This window comes from Nelumbo nucifera, chromosome 7, assembly GCF_055504915.1.
Source record: "Nelumbo nucifera cultivar China Antique chromosome 7, China Antique-T2T, whole genome shotgun sequence".
In the NCBI taxonomy this organism is placed as follows: domain Eukaryota; kingdom Viridiplantae; phylum Streptophyta; class Magnoliopsida; order Proteales; family Nelumbonaceae; genus Nelumbo; species Nelumbo nucifera.
The window spans coordinates 1,673,498-1,688,128 of record NC_142655.1 but is presented as its reverse complement, the minus strand read 5'-3'; the positions used below and the strand labels follow the sequence as shown (position 1 = coordinate 1,688,128).

The 14,631-nt window shown below is 37.4% G+C and overlaps 1 protein-coding gene across 1 annotated transcript; it reads left to right on the top strand.

The window, feature by feature from the left end:
• The first annotated feature begins 10,374 nt into the window (after positions 1–10,374).
• Positions 10,375–13,890, top strand: LOC104597645 (IQ domain-containing protein IQM2-like). The gene is made up of 9 exons (XM_010259307.3): positions 10,375–10,573; positions 10,885–11,402; positions 11,509–11,623; positions 11,716–11,781; positions 11,864–11,952; positions 12,043–12,130; positions 12,225–12,464; positions 12,588–12,689; positions 12,804–13,890. The coding sequence occupies exons 2-9, from the start codon at positions 10,933–10,935 to the stop codon at positions 13,704–13,706; spliced, it is 2,073 nt and encodes a 690-aa protein (XP_010257609.1). The 5' UTR covers positions 10,375–10,573; positions 10,885–10,932; the 3' UTR covers positions 13,707–13,890.
• Positions 13,891–14,631: the final 741 nt, after the last annotated feature.

Sequence of the window (14,631 nt, the reverse complement as noted above, 5' to 3'; positions counted from 1 at the left end):
TTGCACCCTATTTTGCAAATATTATGTCAGAGATATCACATTGTGGTTGGTTAAGAAGAAAATGGAAGAAAAAATCTAGTGGTTTTTGTTTGACTGACAAATAAACCAATATACGTTTACCACCAAAAAAATAAAAGAAAAAGAAATCAAAAGTGAAAGAAAAATTAAGTTAAAATAGGAAGACGTTTTCTTTTTATATCCCCTTTGACCTCTCTAAAACTCAAAGAAAGTAGAATGAAACCATAAAGAGTGAGAAGCAGCAAAATTGGTCCCACCCCTCTCTACAGTCTGCATTATTTTCTTTTTCTTTCGTTTTCTTTGCAATTTAAAGAATTTATGATGGTCCAACTGAACTGAAACTTCCAACATTGCTGATATTTTTAATCCATGGTTGACTTTAGGATATTGTGGTCAGGAAGCCATTTGACTTGGGCACTAGAAAGTAGGGGTGTTAGGTTGAATTAATAATAGTTTGAAGTTTGAACTTCAAACTATAGAAGGTGCAAGGAAAAGACCACTTTGAAGTTTGAACTTCCATTCTTGCTTCAATTCAAACACATTCATTTTCTTTTACACAATATTTATTCCAACTTGTAGCATGACTGACCCGTGGACTTGATTCATGTTTTTCAGTTTTCTTTTCTCTGCTATACAACTTGCTTCACAAGGTATTCCAGGCTCTCCAATGAGATGCTGCTGCTGCTCCATGAGCTTCATGAAGCTGTCTTTTCTCATCCTTCTGTGTTTATTTAAAAGAAAAACAAATACTAGGCAAAAATGCTGTAAGCGTGCGTGGGCCTCTAATCAATTAATAAGATAAACTAAAGAAAAAACAAATCAAGGGTGTCTGTGCCCCACTTGTCTGAAAGTCAAGAAAAATCCTACATAGGATGAAGCCAACAGGGCAGCTACGGCGTTCTCTAGTTTTCTTTATAATTCCCGCAAGCAATCAGGTTTTGCCAGATTGGTTATTCAATTTCTCTGTGACCCAGAGAGATAGATAGATAAATAGATAGAGATAGAGAAAGAGAGAGGGCCTAGGATGTCTATGAACTGGCCAATTCACAAACACTCGAGGACATAAATGATTTGACTCGGTGTGTATCATCAATCCTAGGCTAGGGGAGTCTAGGAGAGAGAGAGAGTGCCTAAGCCCACATTACGCTGGTAACACGGTTGACCTTTTGTTGCTCTTCGTAACCAGATTTCCGCTTTTGCAACGGATGATCGATCGGTGGGTCTACAGGTACAAGTAGACAAAGAAACTTCGTGTCATCGTCGGAGTGAGACCGGCCTGTGGACTGTGGACTGAGGGATATCCACTGAGGGTCCCACTCCCATCCACTTTCATAACCCATAAATCCTGCATTCTTCCGAGTTCGGACCATGTACGCGTCAACGCCCACCCGTGAAAGAAACGGCTTTTATTGCTTCATCTTTGAACATGAACTGGTCAGCTCACTTTGGAGGGGCCGCCGACCAGCTATCAGAACCAACAGCAGAACTCCATAACTATAGACATCACATTTCTCAGAGAGCTTCCCAACACCACCATACTCAGGAGTGGCGTAGCAAATAGTGCCCCTCATGCTAGGGGTGCTGTTGACACCACCACTTTTGGGTATCTCTCCACTTGCCCAAGGTATTTAAGAAGATTACAAATATCAAAGGAAACAAAACCATTAGGAGCATGGTTTTCAAAACCGGACCGGACCGGACCGGAAAACCGGTAACCGATTAGCCACCCGGGTCCGGTTTTACTAGAAACTGGAAATTTGACAAAAAACGTTGAAAAGTAAAAAAAAAACGTTGACTCGGGTGGTCAGACCGCTAAACCATTCGACCCGGGTAGTGGTTCGCGGGTTAATATTTTTATTTTTAATGTTTTAAATAAAAAACAAAAAATAAAATACCAATAATATCCCAACCAGTTCGATTTTCGAATCCCAGTCCCTTATTCAGTTTAGCCCTTAGGGTTATTTCCCGAGTTCCCTCCTCACTCCTCAGTCCTCTCAAGTCTCAACCCTCACACCCTACCACTTGCGGTGGCCATCAACTCTGGCATCCGACGACGACACACACCGAAGACGACCGATGAACTTGCAACAATGAAAAGAGTCACCCTTACCCAAGCACTTGCAGCGGCAGATGGCAAGCTTCCAACGACACTCGACACTCAGTGAGCTTGCTGACTCAATACACAAGATGTATGCAGGCTTATACCCTCGAAGGCTTCAAAACCTGAACTGATAAGCAAGGAATATCTCAAATTTTATCAAATCAACACATTCTTCTTCTTCTTCGTATCCTATAAAAAAACAGGGTCTCATCCTATATTTTTCTGAATTTTCTTTCTTTTTTCTTCTCAAAATATGTTTTGATATGAAATTTATGCTTTATTCTCAAAATATGTTCAGATAATTTTTTTTTTTCTGAACTGATATGCTTTTTTCTTCTCAAAAAAACAGGTGCTCATTACATATTCTTGCTTACATATTTTTTTTGGATTTTTTTTTCTGTATTTTTTTTGTATTTTATTATTTTTATATTTAGATATTTTTATTTTTTTCATATGTTGTTATTTTACCTGTATTTTTCTTTGTATTTTATTTAAATTTCTATGGTGTTTTTTATTTTATTTATTTATGATGTTATGGGTCAAACCACTCGACCCAGATGATTGAACTGCCAAACTAGAAAACTGTGCCCTGACTGGTTCGATTTAAAAAACCATGATTAGAAGAAGACATCGCCCTATGAGCAAGCCAATCCACCTCCTCGCCTCTCTAAACACGTGCTTGTAGGTCGCACCACCATCCATTGTCTCCTTCATCTGCAAGCATCCTGAAATGATGTTCCTAAGATTCCATGGAGGAGAGATCATCCCTTTGAGACAACATATAACAATGTTCGAGTCCCCTTCAATAGTAATTGGCTGGTTGCTAAAGTTGAGGGCCAGATTTTCCCAAGCTGCCCAAGCCTTCGCCGCATTTATAGAAGTGCCAAGCGAAAACTTTTAAAGTCCAAAACTTTGCCTAAATGGTCTCTAACAATTGCTGCCACAGAACATAAACCATCAATATCACGACAAGCATCAAAGTTTATTTTAATTTTCCCATAGCAAAGAAATGAGAACTCCCAATATTCAGAAAAAGCTTTACAAGCTCTCTCCAAAATAGTTTGAGGGGAATCCTCTTTGTTTTCGCTTTTTTTTTTTTGTTTTTATTCTTCCAAATATGTCAGAGAATGAATGTACATTTTTCTTTCACACAATTATTCTCTGTAATATCGGATTTCAGACCACCATTTGACCAAATTATTAAAATTTCCAGGATACGGAACCTCGCCATTATCTTGACACCACCAAGTCCTTCCGATTTCCGGCAATGCTATTTTTTCTTGCACCCTTCCATTTCCACCACCACCACCACCAACGTAGTCTTTCCCACTATCCATACCGAGTTTATTGAAATACCCCTCTGACACACTCGTCTTGTCCAACATTTCTGATGGCAACGACTCCACGATAACTGTTTCCGGCGATACCTCGATATCCGGAACCCTCAAGTAACTCCCCCAAGTATAGATCCATTGTCCTCCCCTCCACTACCACCTCCCTCACTAATCTCCAATCCTTCTTTCTTCTTCCCTGTCATGTATCGTGTTGATGCTGGTGAGCCAATTCGACAGTAGAACCGGTCTGTTCTCTATCTCTTAATAGAGAACAGAGTCTAACCTCCCTTTGCCCTAATCGAGAAGGGTATTTTAGGAATTTTTGAACAATATATTTATCACTTGATATTACATGTAAACGGTTTATGATGGAGAGTTGATGGTAGGGGAGGTTTTAGACAATTGTCAGAAACAATAGGGATACTTTAAAATAACATATAAACAGTAAGAGTAGAGTTTGTCAATTAGGAGATGTTTGGAATCATGGCCGTTTTTCAAAAAAAAAAAAAACGGTACCACGTCAGATCCACATAGGCGTTTCAACAATCACCCATATATATGAATGTTGGTTCAGACGTTTATTGAAAAATCGGGCATGCCTCATACATTGGAACCCCACTGATGCATCGGTGAACTGTTTCTCCCAATGGTTGATTGATGTGTATCCTATGTGGTGTTTACCTGTCAGCACATACATGCAAAATCACACCTTACCAAACAGCATACTGTTGCTCACTGACCTACGTGGCAAAAGTGTTTTTTTTTTTTGTGAAAAACGGGTCTTGGAAGCATGAACGTATTTGCTTGAAAATCGGTCCCAAAAAGCGCCCACGCTTCCAAACACCATCTTAGCTAAACAGTAAGGATAATTTAAGAAACTTGCCCTTTTATGAAACACTACCCACAAACTGCCAAGTTGTGTTGTTTCGTTGATTACGTTTAAGGTTCCAGGCCTATCATTTGCTGAAATCGTGCGGGTAAATTGGTTAGTTGGGAAATTGACCAACTTCCTCGTATTCTCGTACTATTACAATGGGTTCTAAGGAATTTTCAGAAGGTATCAATTATTTGTGTAACCAACACTCTCCTGGAGGATGGATGAGTTGCTTATCTATCCGCCGAAAATGTTAATCCTTTCCTACCTCTGTGTTTATCTGAGTAAGTAGAAGCATGAGCAAACACAAGCACTGAAAGTTATTCAGGCAACTTTTACCCAAGAATCACTTGCTCGGGTACCGATAAATGAACAGGGACTAACGATAAGTTATTTATGTGGATAAGTGTTTACCATGTAAGTGTATTTATTTGTTGAAATTTATATGGATAAGTTTTCTTCGATATCATATTTATTCTTATACCTTTTGTGTATTTAAAAACTTGTTCGAAGGGTATTTTTATCTCATCAATTTGGCAACTTTTTCCTCCCAATGAAAAGGTAACTTATCCATTTAGAAGAAGGGCAAGACTTTGCCTCATGTAAATTGCCAAAAGAGACTAAGGAAAGTTGAGTTTATGTGATCTCATATTGATAAAAGAACACTAGAAATTTGATCAACTTTCCTCCCTTACCCCCAACTTATTTGTAAACAAACAAGGCATAATTTTTATTTAGTCAAATGAAGTTGGAGGGCAAGTTCTTTGGGTCACCCATCCACCTTCACAAGCGAGTCATTTACACTTGTTTCCAACCAATCTAAACTCGTTACAATCTTCTTGGAGAGTTGAGACTCTTAGGTCCCATTTGATTTGTGGGAACAAGGGTTTAGAATCAGAATCAAAATGGGCTATTCCAATTTCAATTGTTTATTTGGATGGAATTAAAATCCCATTCCTATTCCTCGAGGAGTGGAATGATGTTCCCCACTTGGGAGAATGACCATTCCCTCCTCCCTTATAAATGAAATCTCATTCTAATTTAAGTTCATTTCCCATTCTGGTTTCTCTCACCCAACAGACTATCAAAATAGAGCATTTCCAATTCTGATTTCAAAAGATTTCGATTTCAATTCAAATTTTAACGGTAAACTAAACGGACCCTTAGTGGAAAATCGGATGAAGAACCCAGCCAGCTGCATATCGGAATTGTGGGTGATATAAATTAATTAGAAAGTAGAGGGAAGGGACCCACACCACAATACACGAATGCATGATTTTTAGCAATCAACGATGATGGATTTGAATTGGATAAGGATCCGAACTGACATTATCAATCCAAACGAAGGAGGTTGGCCCACCAACCTTTACCGTACCATCAAATACGTATTCAAAGATCTGACTTTGAGAGATTGATGGGTGTACCTTTATTAGTACGGTAGTGACTACTGCAACAACTGTCGGTGCCGCAGGAGAGAAGACGCGTTTGGAGTTGGGTCCTCACAAAAAGAAAAGCAGAGTAGTTTTTTGGGCTTGGCAATTTACAGCTGTTTCCTTTCTTTTCTTTTCTTTTTCTTTGTTTGTTTAATGTTTCGATGATGCATTCTGCAATTGCAGTTGCAGTTGGATTCTCCAGCTGCCTCCTTTCTCCGTTTAATAATGGTTAATTGGCTTAATTCTCACACCATTCACTTAGAACTGGGATATGCTCCTTACACCGACTTCATAGTCACATCCTACCATATATTAAAAATAATAACATACAAGTATGAAAGATATTTTCGATGTATAATTAACAGATAGATATGAGATTGATGTGAAAAACGCTTTATAAGAAGTATATCAAGATTCTATTTATTCATCTATGACAAATTATTGATCCTCCCACCTTACAAACAAAGTCAGGAGTATAACTATCAATTCACAAAGCATTTTATAAATATGTAAATTGTTATTAAAAATTATAAATAAAAAATATATTTTGAAACTTTCATTTATTTATATTTTAAATAAAAATAATAATATTTTATTAAAAGCTCAATTAGAATCGTTGAGCTACTAGAACTAGGTATTAAGAATATTAAAATCGGCTTGACTCCAACTAAGCTTGGTCCGACCGGATAATCTTCAAACCGGGACCAAACATTTAACGAGCCAACCCTCAATAAGATGCGAGTTGGATCGGCTCGCTGACACCCGAACGAGTCTAATTAATTCAATGTATATTTATGAATTATGATCCAATTTAGTTATAAGATAAAAAAAAAAAAAAAAAATTTCCAATCTCATGGCGGTTGCATCTCGATTTAAGGAAACCAGGTGCGAGCTTGGAATGGATACGATTTGGCAGATTTGGTGGGAGGTGTATCACCAAATCGAGGCAGGTAGGCAAATACGTGTGCTTTAATCGTGCACATGGGAGAGGTGGATCGTACGGCACAAAGTACCAATCTGAATCATGGGGAGCTGAAGCGACAGTTGGACGTGAGGGTGTCTTGTCAGACATGGTTCCCACCCATTCCAAAATTGACAAATAAAGGAGACAAAAAGAAATATTACAAAAAGAAGCTTGTGGTCGCGGGTTGACCTTTTTTTACTCCCCAAGTACAATACATCACTTCTTATTTTTTTGACCAAAAAGTACTGCATTTCCGACAACATTTTGGTATAAAATTAAAAAAAAAATAATAAGGAAAATTCTCAATTAATACACTCTACTTTGTGCTTAGTATCATTTTAATCTCTGAAATTAAAAATGAGATAATTCAATATTTAAATTTTTAAAATATGGCAATATAATACCTATCTGTCGTTATTCTTTAATAAGATGTTAACCTATATTTAAGTGACATTTGAAAAAGACTCAAATGTCCTTTAAATATCATTTAATTTTTTTTATTATTGATATAAAAATTATCAGTCTCAAATCTTTATTTTTTTCATTCAAGAAAATTGGGATTATGTCTGAATAAAAGAGATAAAGATTTGGGATTATTAATTTTTTAACAATATTTAGATAATTGATAAAAAAATTAAATACTATTTAAAAGATATTTATATCTTTTTCAAATACTACTTAATAGCTGATTAACGATAAATAATGTACAATCGATACTAGACACAAAGTACAAGATATTAATTATAAATTTATAAAAATTTGCATTATTTTTGCACCGCGATCAATTAAAAGTCGGAGCTGTGATGAATTCGGTGCTTGCTTTATTGAAATTTGAAAGAAAGGTGCCTTTGGAAGATTTTCATTACCCCTTTTGATTATGATGACGATGATATGATGTCTGATCATCTATAGAAATAAAATCTCCAAATTGTCGGTGTGATGTCTATTCAAGAATGGGGAGGGAGGTGGTGAGGACTGAGGGAATCATAAAATCATAATCATGATCACAATGTAAATAACTAAATGTGTAGTAGGCGATGGGGCCCAGTGATGAAGCAACTATTAGCTGTTTGATCTAAATTGGATGGCAGTGATTAAGACCCTACATCTACTTCTCTGAGAGGCGTGGCAAGTGGGATGGGGGACCCTCCTTTTTCAGACTACAGCTCTAACTGCCATTTAGACGACAAATGATAGTTTTAAATGTGTCATTTGGGCTAGTGGATCATTACATTCTAACCCTTTTCTTAGTTGTGGAAGTCGGATGTGATAAAATGGGCCCTACACCTAAGTTGCACTTGCATAGAAATTTCAGGGATCTTTGTTTCTTCTACATGTCAATTGGTCCGGGTCTGGTCCAAGTCAGGGTACACCCGGTTCCAAACCAATAATAATATCAGTCTTAAACCAAAACTTATAAGTCTATAAATAATAAATCCAAACTTGACCCAATTTATCAAACTGCACTATTGGTCTGACCCATTATAATCGAAAGTTATACTTTTAACCCATAATTTGACAATAAACTATTCGTTATGTTAAGGTTTGAAATTTGAACATGATAATGTGCTAATGTTATAAATATAGAGTTTAACTAGAATACATACATTCATTAATACTGGTTGCATATTAAATCTAGATCTCAATTAATTACGTTAAAATATACTTATTTCTATATATCAAAAAAATTGTTTATTCTTCATTGGTTAATACTGGTTGCATATTAAATCTAGATCTCATTTTCATCCATTCAACCAGTCAAGTCTTTTGATGGATGGTGCAATCGATGCACCATAGATTTTGCTATAAATATATTATGAAAAAAATCTATTAATTAGAGTATCTCTGTAATTTTGTCTCTTTATATTAGACGACTAAAAGCAACCCTGATTCAATTATACTTGGGATATAATAGACTTACCTCTATATATAATTGGGTTGGTTTAGTTCAGGTGCATCGGACCTGCTCAACCCACTGACAACCCATCAGATGTCTTCAACATTTATTTTCATTCAAAATCCTGATGAAGGACAATTTGGTCAAATTAAAATTAAAGCTTATTTCATAAGGACTAGCACATTGCCTAGATTATTATTGCCTTCATATAATAATCAATTAACTAAACCCTGTTTAGCTCCTAATATTCTATGTATAATTGTTCTCTGGCAATAAATGTTAATTAAGGTTGGTAATAGTTGATTAAGACATGTCTGATGAGTCTTCTTACTCCAAGCTTATTATATCCCCCACAAGCTAAAGATGTATTCATAGGAAGCTTAGGAGTTAAGTCATGCCAAAACATGCAAAAACTCATAAGGAATTAAGCTACCTTACTTTCTACCCAAATGACTAATTAAACCTCAGCATGAGTTAACATTTTAATTATACTAACCAAATCTCAGCTTGTATGCATTCTTATTAATCCAAACAGTTGTATTTGTCAATTGTTTTTCATATCAATGTATCAAATTCTCAAGGAACAACCTAAAAGCCTAAACTGTTAGATTAAGCTCATTAAACTTGAGGTATGGACAAGCCAACACTTATACCTTATATTAAAATTTAATTAATTATAACGGGAATAACAAGTGCTAAACATTAGACCACTTGGTTAAACAAGTTCTAAGAACAAATCTTAAGTTGTTACTGTTAGGTAACAAATATTCGAATCGGGTTTGATCCATAAGGTTGCATTTGGAAATGATGCAAATAAGTGTGAATGCAAATATGTAGAGTGTAAAACAATCCATATAAATTGCAAAATCTGTTTAGTTTTATAATGACAAATGTGTCAGTTACCTTCTTACCAAACAGATTTATAGCTGTAATGGATGCAAACACAAATTCCAATAAAACATATGCATTTTTTTTATCAAAAGCTCACTTGAATGCAAATTTATTTCTCTTTTATTGATGTACTTTTACATCTTATTATCAATGTAAATATGCATTGGAAAATGTATTTTCTGTTGCATAAATGTAATATTACCAAATATAGGCAAAAATGAACCAAAGTGCAAATTTACCCTGAACCGAGATTTAGACTCCATTTGCATCGTTTCCGAATGCAGCTTAAGAAAATTACTTGGAATTGGACCATTGTGCTCTTGTGGGACATAATGACCATTTTACCCTACAATTCTCAACCTCAAAGCACTCAACTCATAGTATACGTAAACAATGTGAGACAAGCTAGAATAAAGAATTAAGGCCCACTTCAAATAAAAGCCTGAAAAAGTCTTTTTTTGTAGTTAGGCTCATGGGGTCCAGCCCTTGGTTCAATATAACCCAACCTCGTCTGAACCTACTTTCTCCCCCACCTAACACGCACAAACACACAAAAGAAATAAATATATTTATGAATGGATATGTGTGTTATTTTAAAACTACCCAGTTGAATTAGAAACGAAAATGGATTCTAAAAATAAATAATAAACATGAAAAATGGTGAAAGAACTAACAGAAATGATCGAGGACATGATTCTTACTGCGTTATTCTCATCAAATTTAACGGTACGTGATGAAATCAAAAAAGACTGGCGTGGTCAAGAACACGTGGTTGGAAACCGTCGATCTGTTGCTCTCTCTGAGTCTTCCTTCTCGGCTTCTCCCTATATAAAATCATTGGATGAGATTAGTAAAGAGTGCCAATGTGTTTTTTTTAGCTCGAAGAGGCAAGCTAGGGAGCTTCCTCACCCATTTTATTCGGAATTTTCTACATTCATATCCACCAATCACCATTTCGTCATTTGGGTCTTCTCCTCTCTCTCTCTCTCTCTCTCTCTGTTTCTTCAATCTTTCCCCAAAATCAATTCCATCTCTCAGAGTATCAAGGTTTCAGGCTAAAGGTAACACCTTTGTCTACATTTTTAATGGTCTAATAATGGCTTCATCTTCATTTATGTTCCTCTGTTGAAGTTTTTAGAGGTGAAGCTAGAAACATGCAAATGGGTTTCATGTATTTATCTCGTTTCATGGCTTCTGCATTATGATAGTTTTATTTTAAATTTATAAACGCTTCTGATTAGTTTTCTGCATCTCTATACAATATTTGTGTTCGTTTACATCATTTGCATTGATGAGTTTCAGTGATTTATATCATTGACAAACCATCTTCGTCTGAAAGATTTACCTCTGTTCTTTTCGTTTCTCTTAACAGAAGATTTGCGGACAGGGTTTTAGCTAAGATATCCCACTTTGTAATTAAATGGGGATGTCTTTTTCCTGCCCTTTTGCTGAATTTGATGATCTGGAGGATGATTGGTATAAAACAGTCATCGTGAGACCCATCAATTTTGATGGTGAGGATGGCAGGACGCCACTGCGATCTGTCAGTTTCAATGGCCGGGATTTAGAGCCCACCATACTAAAATCTTTTGGCTCCGGAAAGATGATCATAGAAGGTTCTGTTAGCTTTAAAAGTATGGAAATGGAGACCATGCTCTCAATATCAGACGCGCAAAACAATGTGGTTCTCAGACCAGTCAGTTTTAAGAAGAAAGAAAGTGGTACACTAGTTCCCGAACCCGACGACTCTTGTGAAATGTTCACCCCAAGGTGCTCGCCGGATTTTGACAGCCCCAAGCATGAGGCGGCGGTGAAGTTGCAGAAAGTGTACAAAAGCTTTCGAACCAGACGAAAGCTCGCGGACTGTGCAGTTCTTGTGGAGCAGCAATGGTGAATGTTCGACTCCATTTTTTATTCTTCCCCTCTCTTAGTTCGATCTGTTGTTCGAAATCTTAACAACCCCATCTTTCTCGCTTTCTGTTAATGTATATTATAGGTGGGGGTTGCTAGACTTTGCCGAGCTCAAGCGGAGTTCTGTATCATTCTTTGACATCGAGAAACAAGAAACTGCCGTGTCTCGATGGTCAAGAGCGAGAAGAAGAGCTGCCAAGGTGAGCTTGCAACAAACTGAGAAATGCTTCTGCCAGTGCTTTCTTTCACCATGTCTGGGCTATAACTATAAGCATTTCTCTTTCTTTTGCAGGTCGGGAAAGGTTTGTCCAAGGATGACAAGGCTCAGAAACTTGCTTTACAGCATTGGCTTGAAGCTGTAAGTCCTGAACTTAGAAGAATACGCGTGTTACATAAAATAAAAAGTAGTTGGGATTTTGATTTCGTGCTCTTCTTGACAGATTGATCCCCGACACCGTTATGGACATAATCTCCACTTGTATTATATCAATTGGCTCCATTGCGAGAGCAGACAACCCTTCTTCTACTGGTAATTTTCAACAAACATTCTTCCCTTTTCCTTTCGTTACAAGAACTTACGTTTCAGATTCAGAGATCTCAAGACTTTCGATAAATGCAGGCTGGACATAGGAGATGGGAAAGATGTCAACCTTGTTGACTGTCCCCGATCAAAGCTTCAACAACAGTGCATCAAGTACCTCGGTCCAGTGAGTCGAATTTCATTTATGAGGACTACATTTTATCTCAAGACTGGAGAGTAATTTCTTAGTTCTTATAGTTAAATTTCTGTCTGGGTTGCAGGCTGAAAGACAGGCTTATGAAGTTGTGGTGGAAGATGGGAAGTTCATCTACAAGCAGACTGGGAAATTGGTTGACACATCTCAAGGACCTAAGGATGCGAAGTGGATCTTCGTTCTCAGCACATCCAAGACCTTGTATGTTGGACAGAAGAAGAAAGGAGTGTTTCAACACTCAAGCTTCTTGGCTGGAGGAGCCACTTCTGCAGCTGGGAGATTGGATGTGGAAAAGGGTATACTAAAGGTATGGAACAAATTGGTCACACTGAGACAGTTTCTTCTGATATCTGAAGCTTGATGCTTACTGTGGCTTTAGTTCATGCACAAATGTGATTGTTAATGAGGATGAGGATATTTTCTTTGACAGGCAGTCTGGCCACACAGTGGACATTACCGTCCAACAGAAGAAAATTTTCAAGAATTCATGACATACCTCGAGGAACATAATGTGGATCTCACGGATGTGCAGGTATGGAAGATTTTCCTTGGTTTTGAGTAATTCCCTGAATCTGCTCAGAAGAGAAACTTAAAATAGACAGTGAGACACAGACTGATGGGGTCCTATGGTTACTTTGTTTTTCAGAAGAGTCCAACAGACGAGGAAGAAGGACCATTTAAAAAACAGAAGAGTCTTAGGGGGAACCGTTCTGAGCAGCACCTGGTTCAGAAGGTGACAGATGTTGAGAAAGAGGGCGTCAACACCAACAACCTGACTGGAGAGACAACTGCTTCAGTGAAACAAGATACTAATGAAATGGCAGAACCAGAGGAGTCGGCAAGGAATCATCTTTTGAAAAGAAGATTGACTAACCTTCTAATACCAAAAAGAAACGATCTGTTTGATCCATCAGAGAAGCAAGGTCTGTCAATTGGAATAATGGGGTCTGAACAAGATTTTGTAGTTCCTAAGAGGAATTTGCTTGAGGATGAGGAAGAAAATAAAGACCAAGTTGTTCCAAAAGAATCAATCCTCGAGAGGATTAATTCAAAGAAAGGAATGAAGTCATATCAATTGGGGAAGCAGCTATCTAGCAAATGGACAACAGGTGCTGGACCCCGTATTGGTTGCTTGAGAGACTATCCCTCTGAGCTTCAACTAAGAGCCTTGGAGAAAGTAGATTTGTCTCCAAGAGCTGATGGGAACTCTAGAGTTTACTTCTCTCCTAGAAGTATGACTGGAATGAGCCCAAAGTTGGCACCTTACACTCCTAGAAATATGACAGGACTGAGCCCAAAGCTTCCACCTCATTCTCCTAGAAATATGACAGGACTGAGCCCCAAGTTGCCACCTCGCTCTCCTAGAAATATGTCAGGACTGAGCCCCCAGTTTTCACCTCACTCTCCGAGAAGTATGACAGGACTGAGCCCAAAGTTGCCACCTCACTCTCCAAGAAACATGGCAGGACTGAGTCCAAAGTTGCCTACACCAACCTCTCTGTGGATGGAAACCACAGCAACCCCAAGAGCTGCTCCTGCTTTCAGATAAGGAGGGACAACAACCCCTGGTTCACCTGTTCTTTTGTTTCTAGACGATATTGTAGAGGAATTCTTTTGCACTGTTTCATTCTTTTATTTTTATCTTTTTTAGATCCTTTAGTGGAATACCAAATTGTACAATTACTTTGGGCTTTAACGCCCTCTAAAGGAGAAGAAGACCCCCAAATTCTTTATAAGCAGGTTTATTGTTTCTGAACTAAGAAGATATAGTCAATTCCTCCTATTCTCGTGCCTTATTAGTGGGTTTGATCTCTTCCTAGAAGACATTTATCCAAGGATAAAGCTTCGAGCATTTGTAAGCTGACTTCAACATGACCAACTTGATTTGGATTTCAGGGCGAGTTTTTAAAATGTTGAATAGGAAACCCTGTGATGTGAGAGGTTATAGTTACTCCGCATTTCCTTTCTTTCCGTGTGAAGTAGGAACCAAACAACTTCAGCTAATTCAAGATGGAAACCTTTGAAATGTTTATAAGATTGTCGTTTTCAAAAGGACACCTTTTGATGATTATATTCATAAAGTGTTGAGTTGTTGCTTCAATTCTTTGTTGCTGTCCACTCCATGCTCCATGCCTTGACCCTGCATTAGTGGGGAAAAACCTCAAAGCAAAATTTCATAGTGGTTACCCAGATACGTTATGTTGTTGGGTTTTTTTTTTTTTTTCTTTTTTCTTTTATGTATCTTTTGATTAAGTCTAAGAGCAAATATTGTGAGTGAGAGGTCGGATGCATTAGGGTTTGGGGTTTTTTGAGAGTGAGAGCATTCGCTCAACATCATATTCTTCACTGTTGATTTTATAGTGGATTTCTTCTCCTTCACCTGTGAACGTAGGTTATAAGTACAACTACGTAAATCTGTTTGTGTCTCTATTTTCTTCCTTTTTTTCTATTATTTGCCAATCAATTTCAGTCTC

Bases quoted from the DNA above. Each gene is read 5' to 3' on its own strand.
- LOC104597645 (XM_010259307.3), top strand. From the start codon at position 10,933: ATGGGGATGTCTTTTTCCTGCCCTTTTGCTGAATTTGATGATCTGGAG. The intron at 11,403-11,508 runs GTGAATGTTCGA...TGTATATTATAG, and splicing joins GTTCTTGTGGAGCAGCAATG to GTGGGGGTTGCTAGACTTTG. The intron at 12,690-12,803 runs GTATGGAAGATT...TTTGTTTTTCAG, and splicing joins TGGATCTCACGGATGTGCAG to AAGAGTCCAACAGACGAGGA.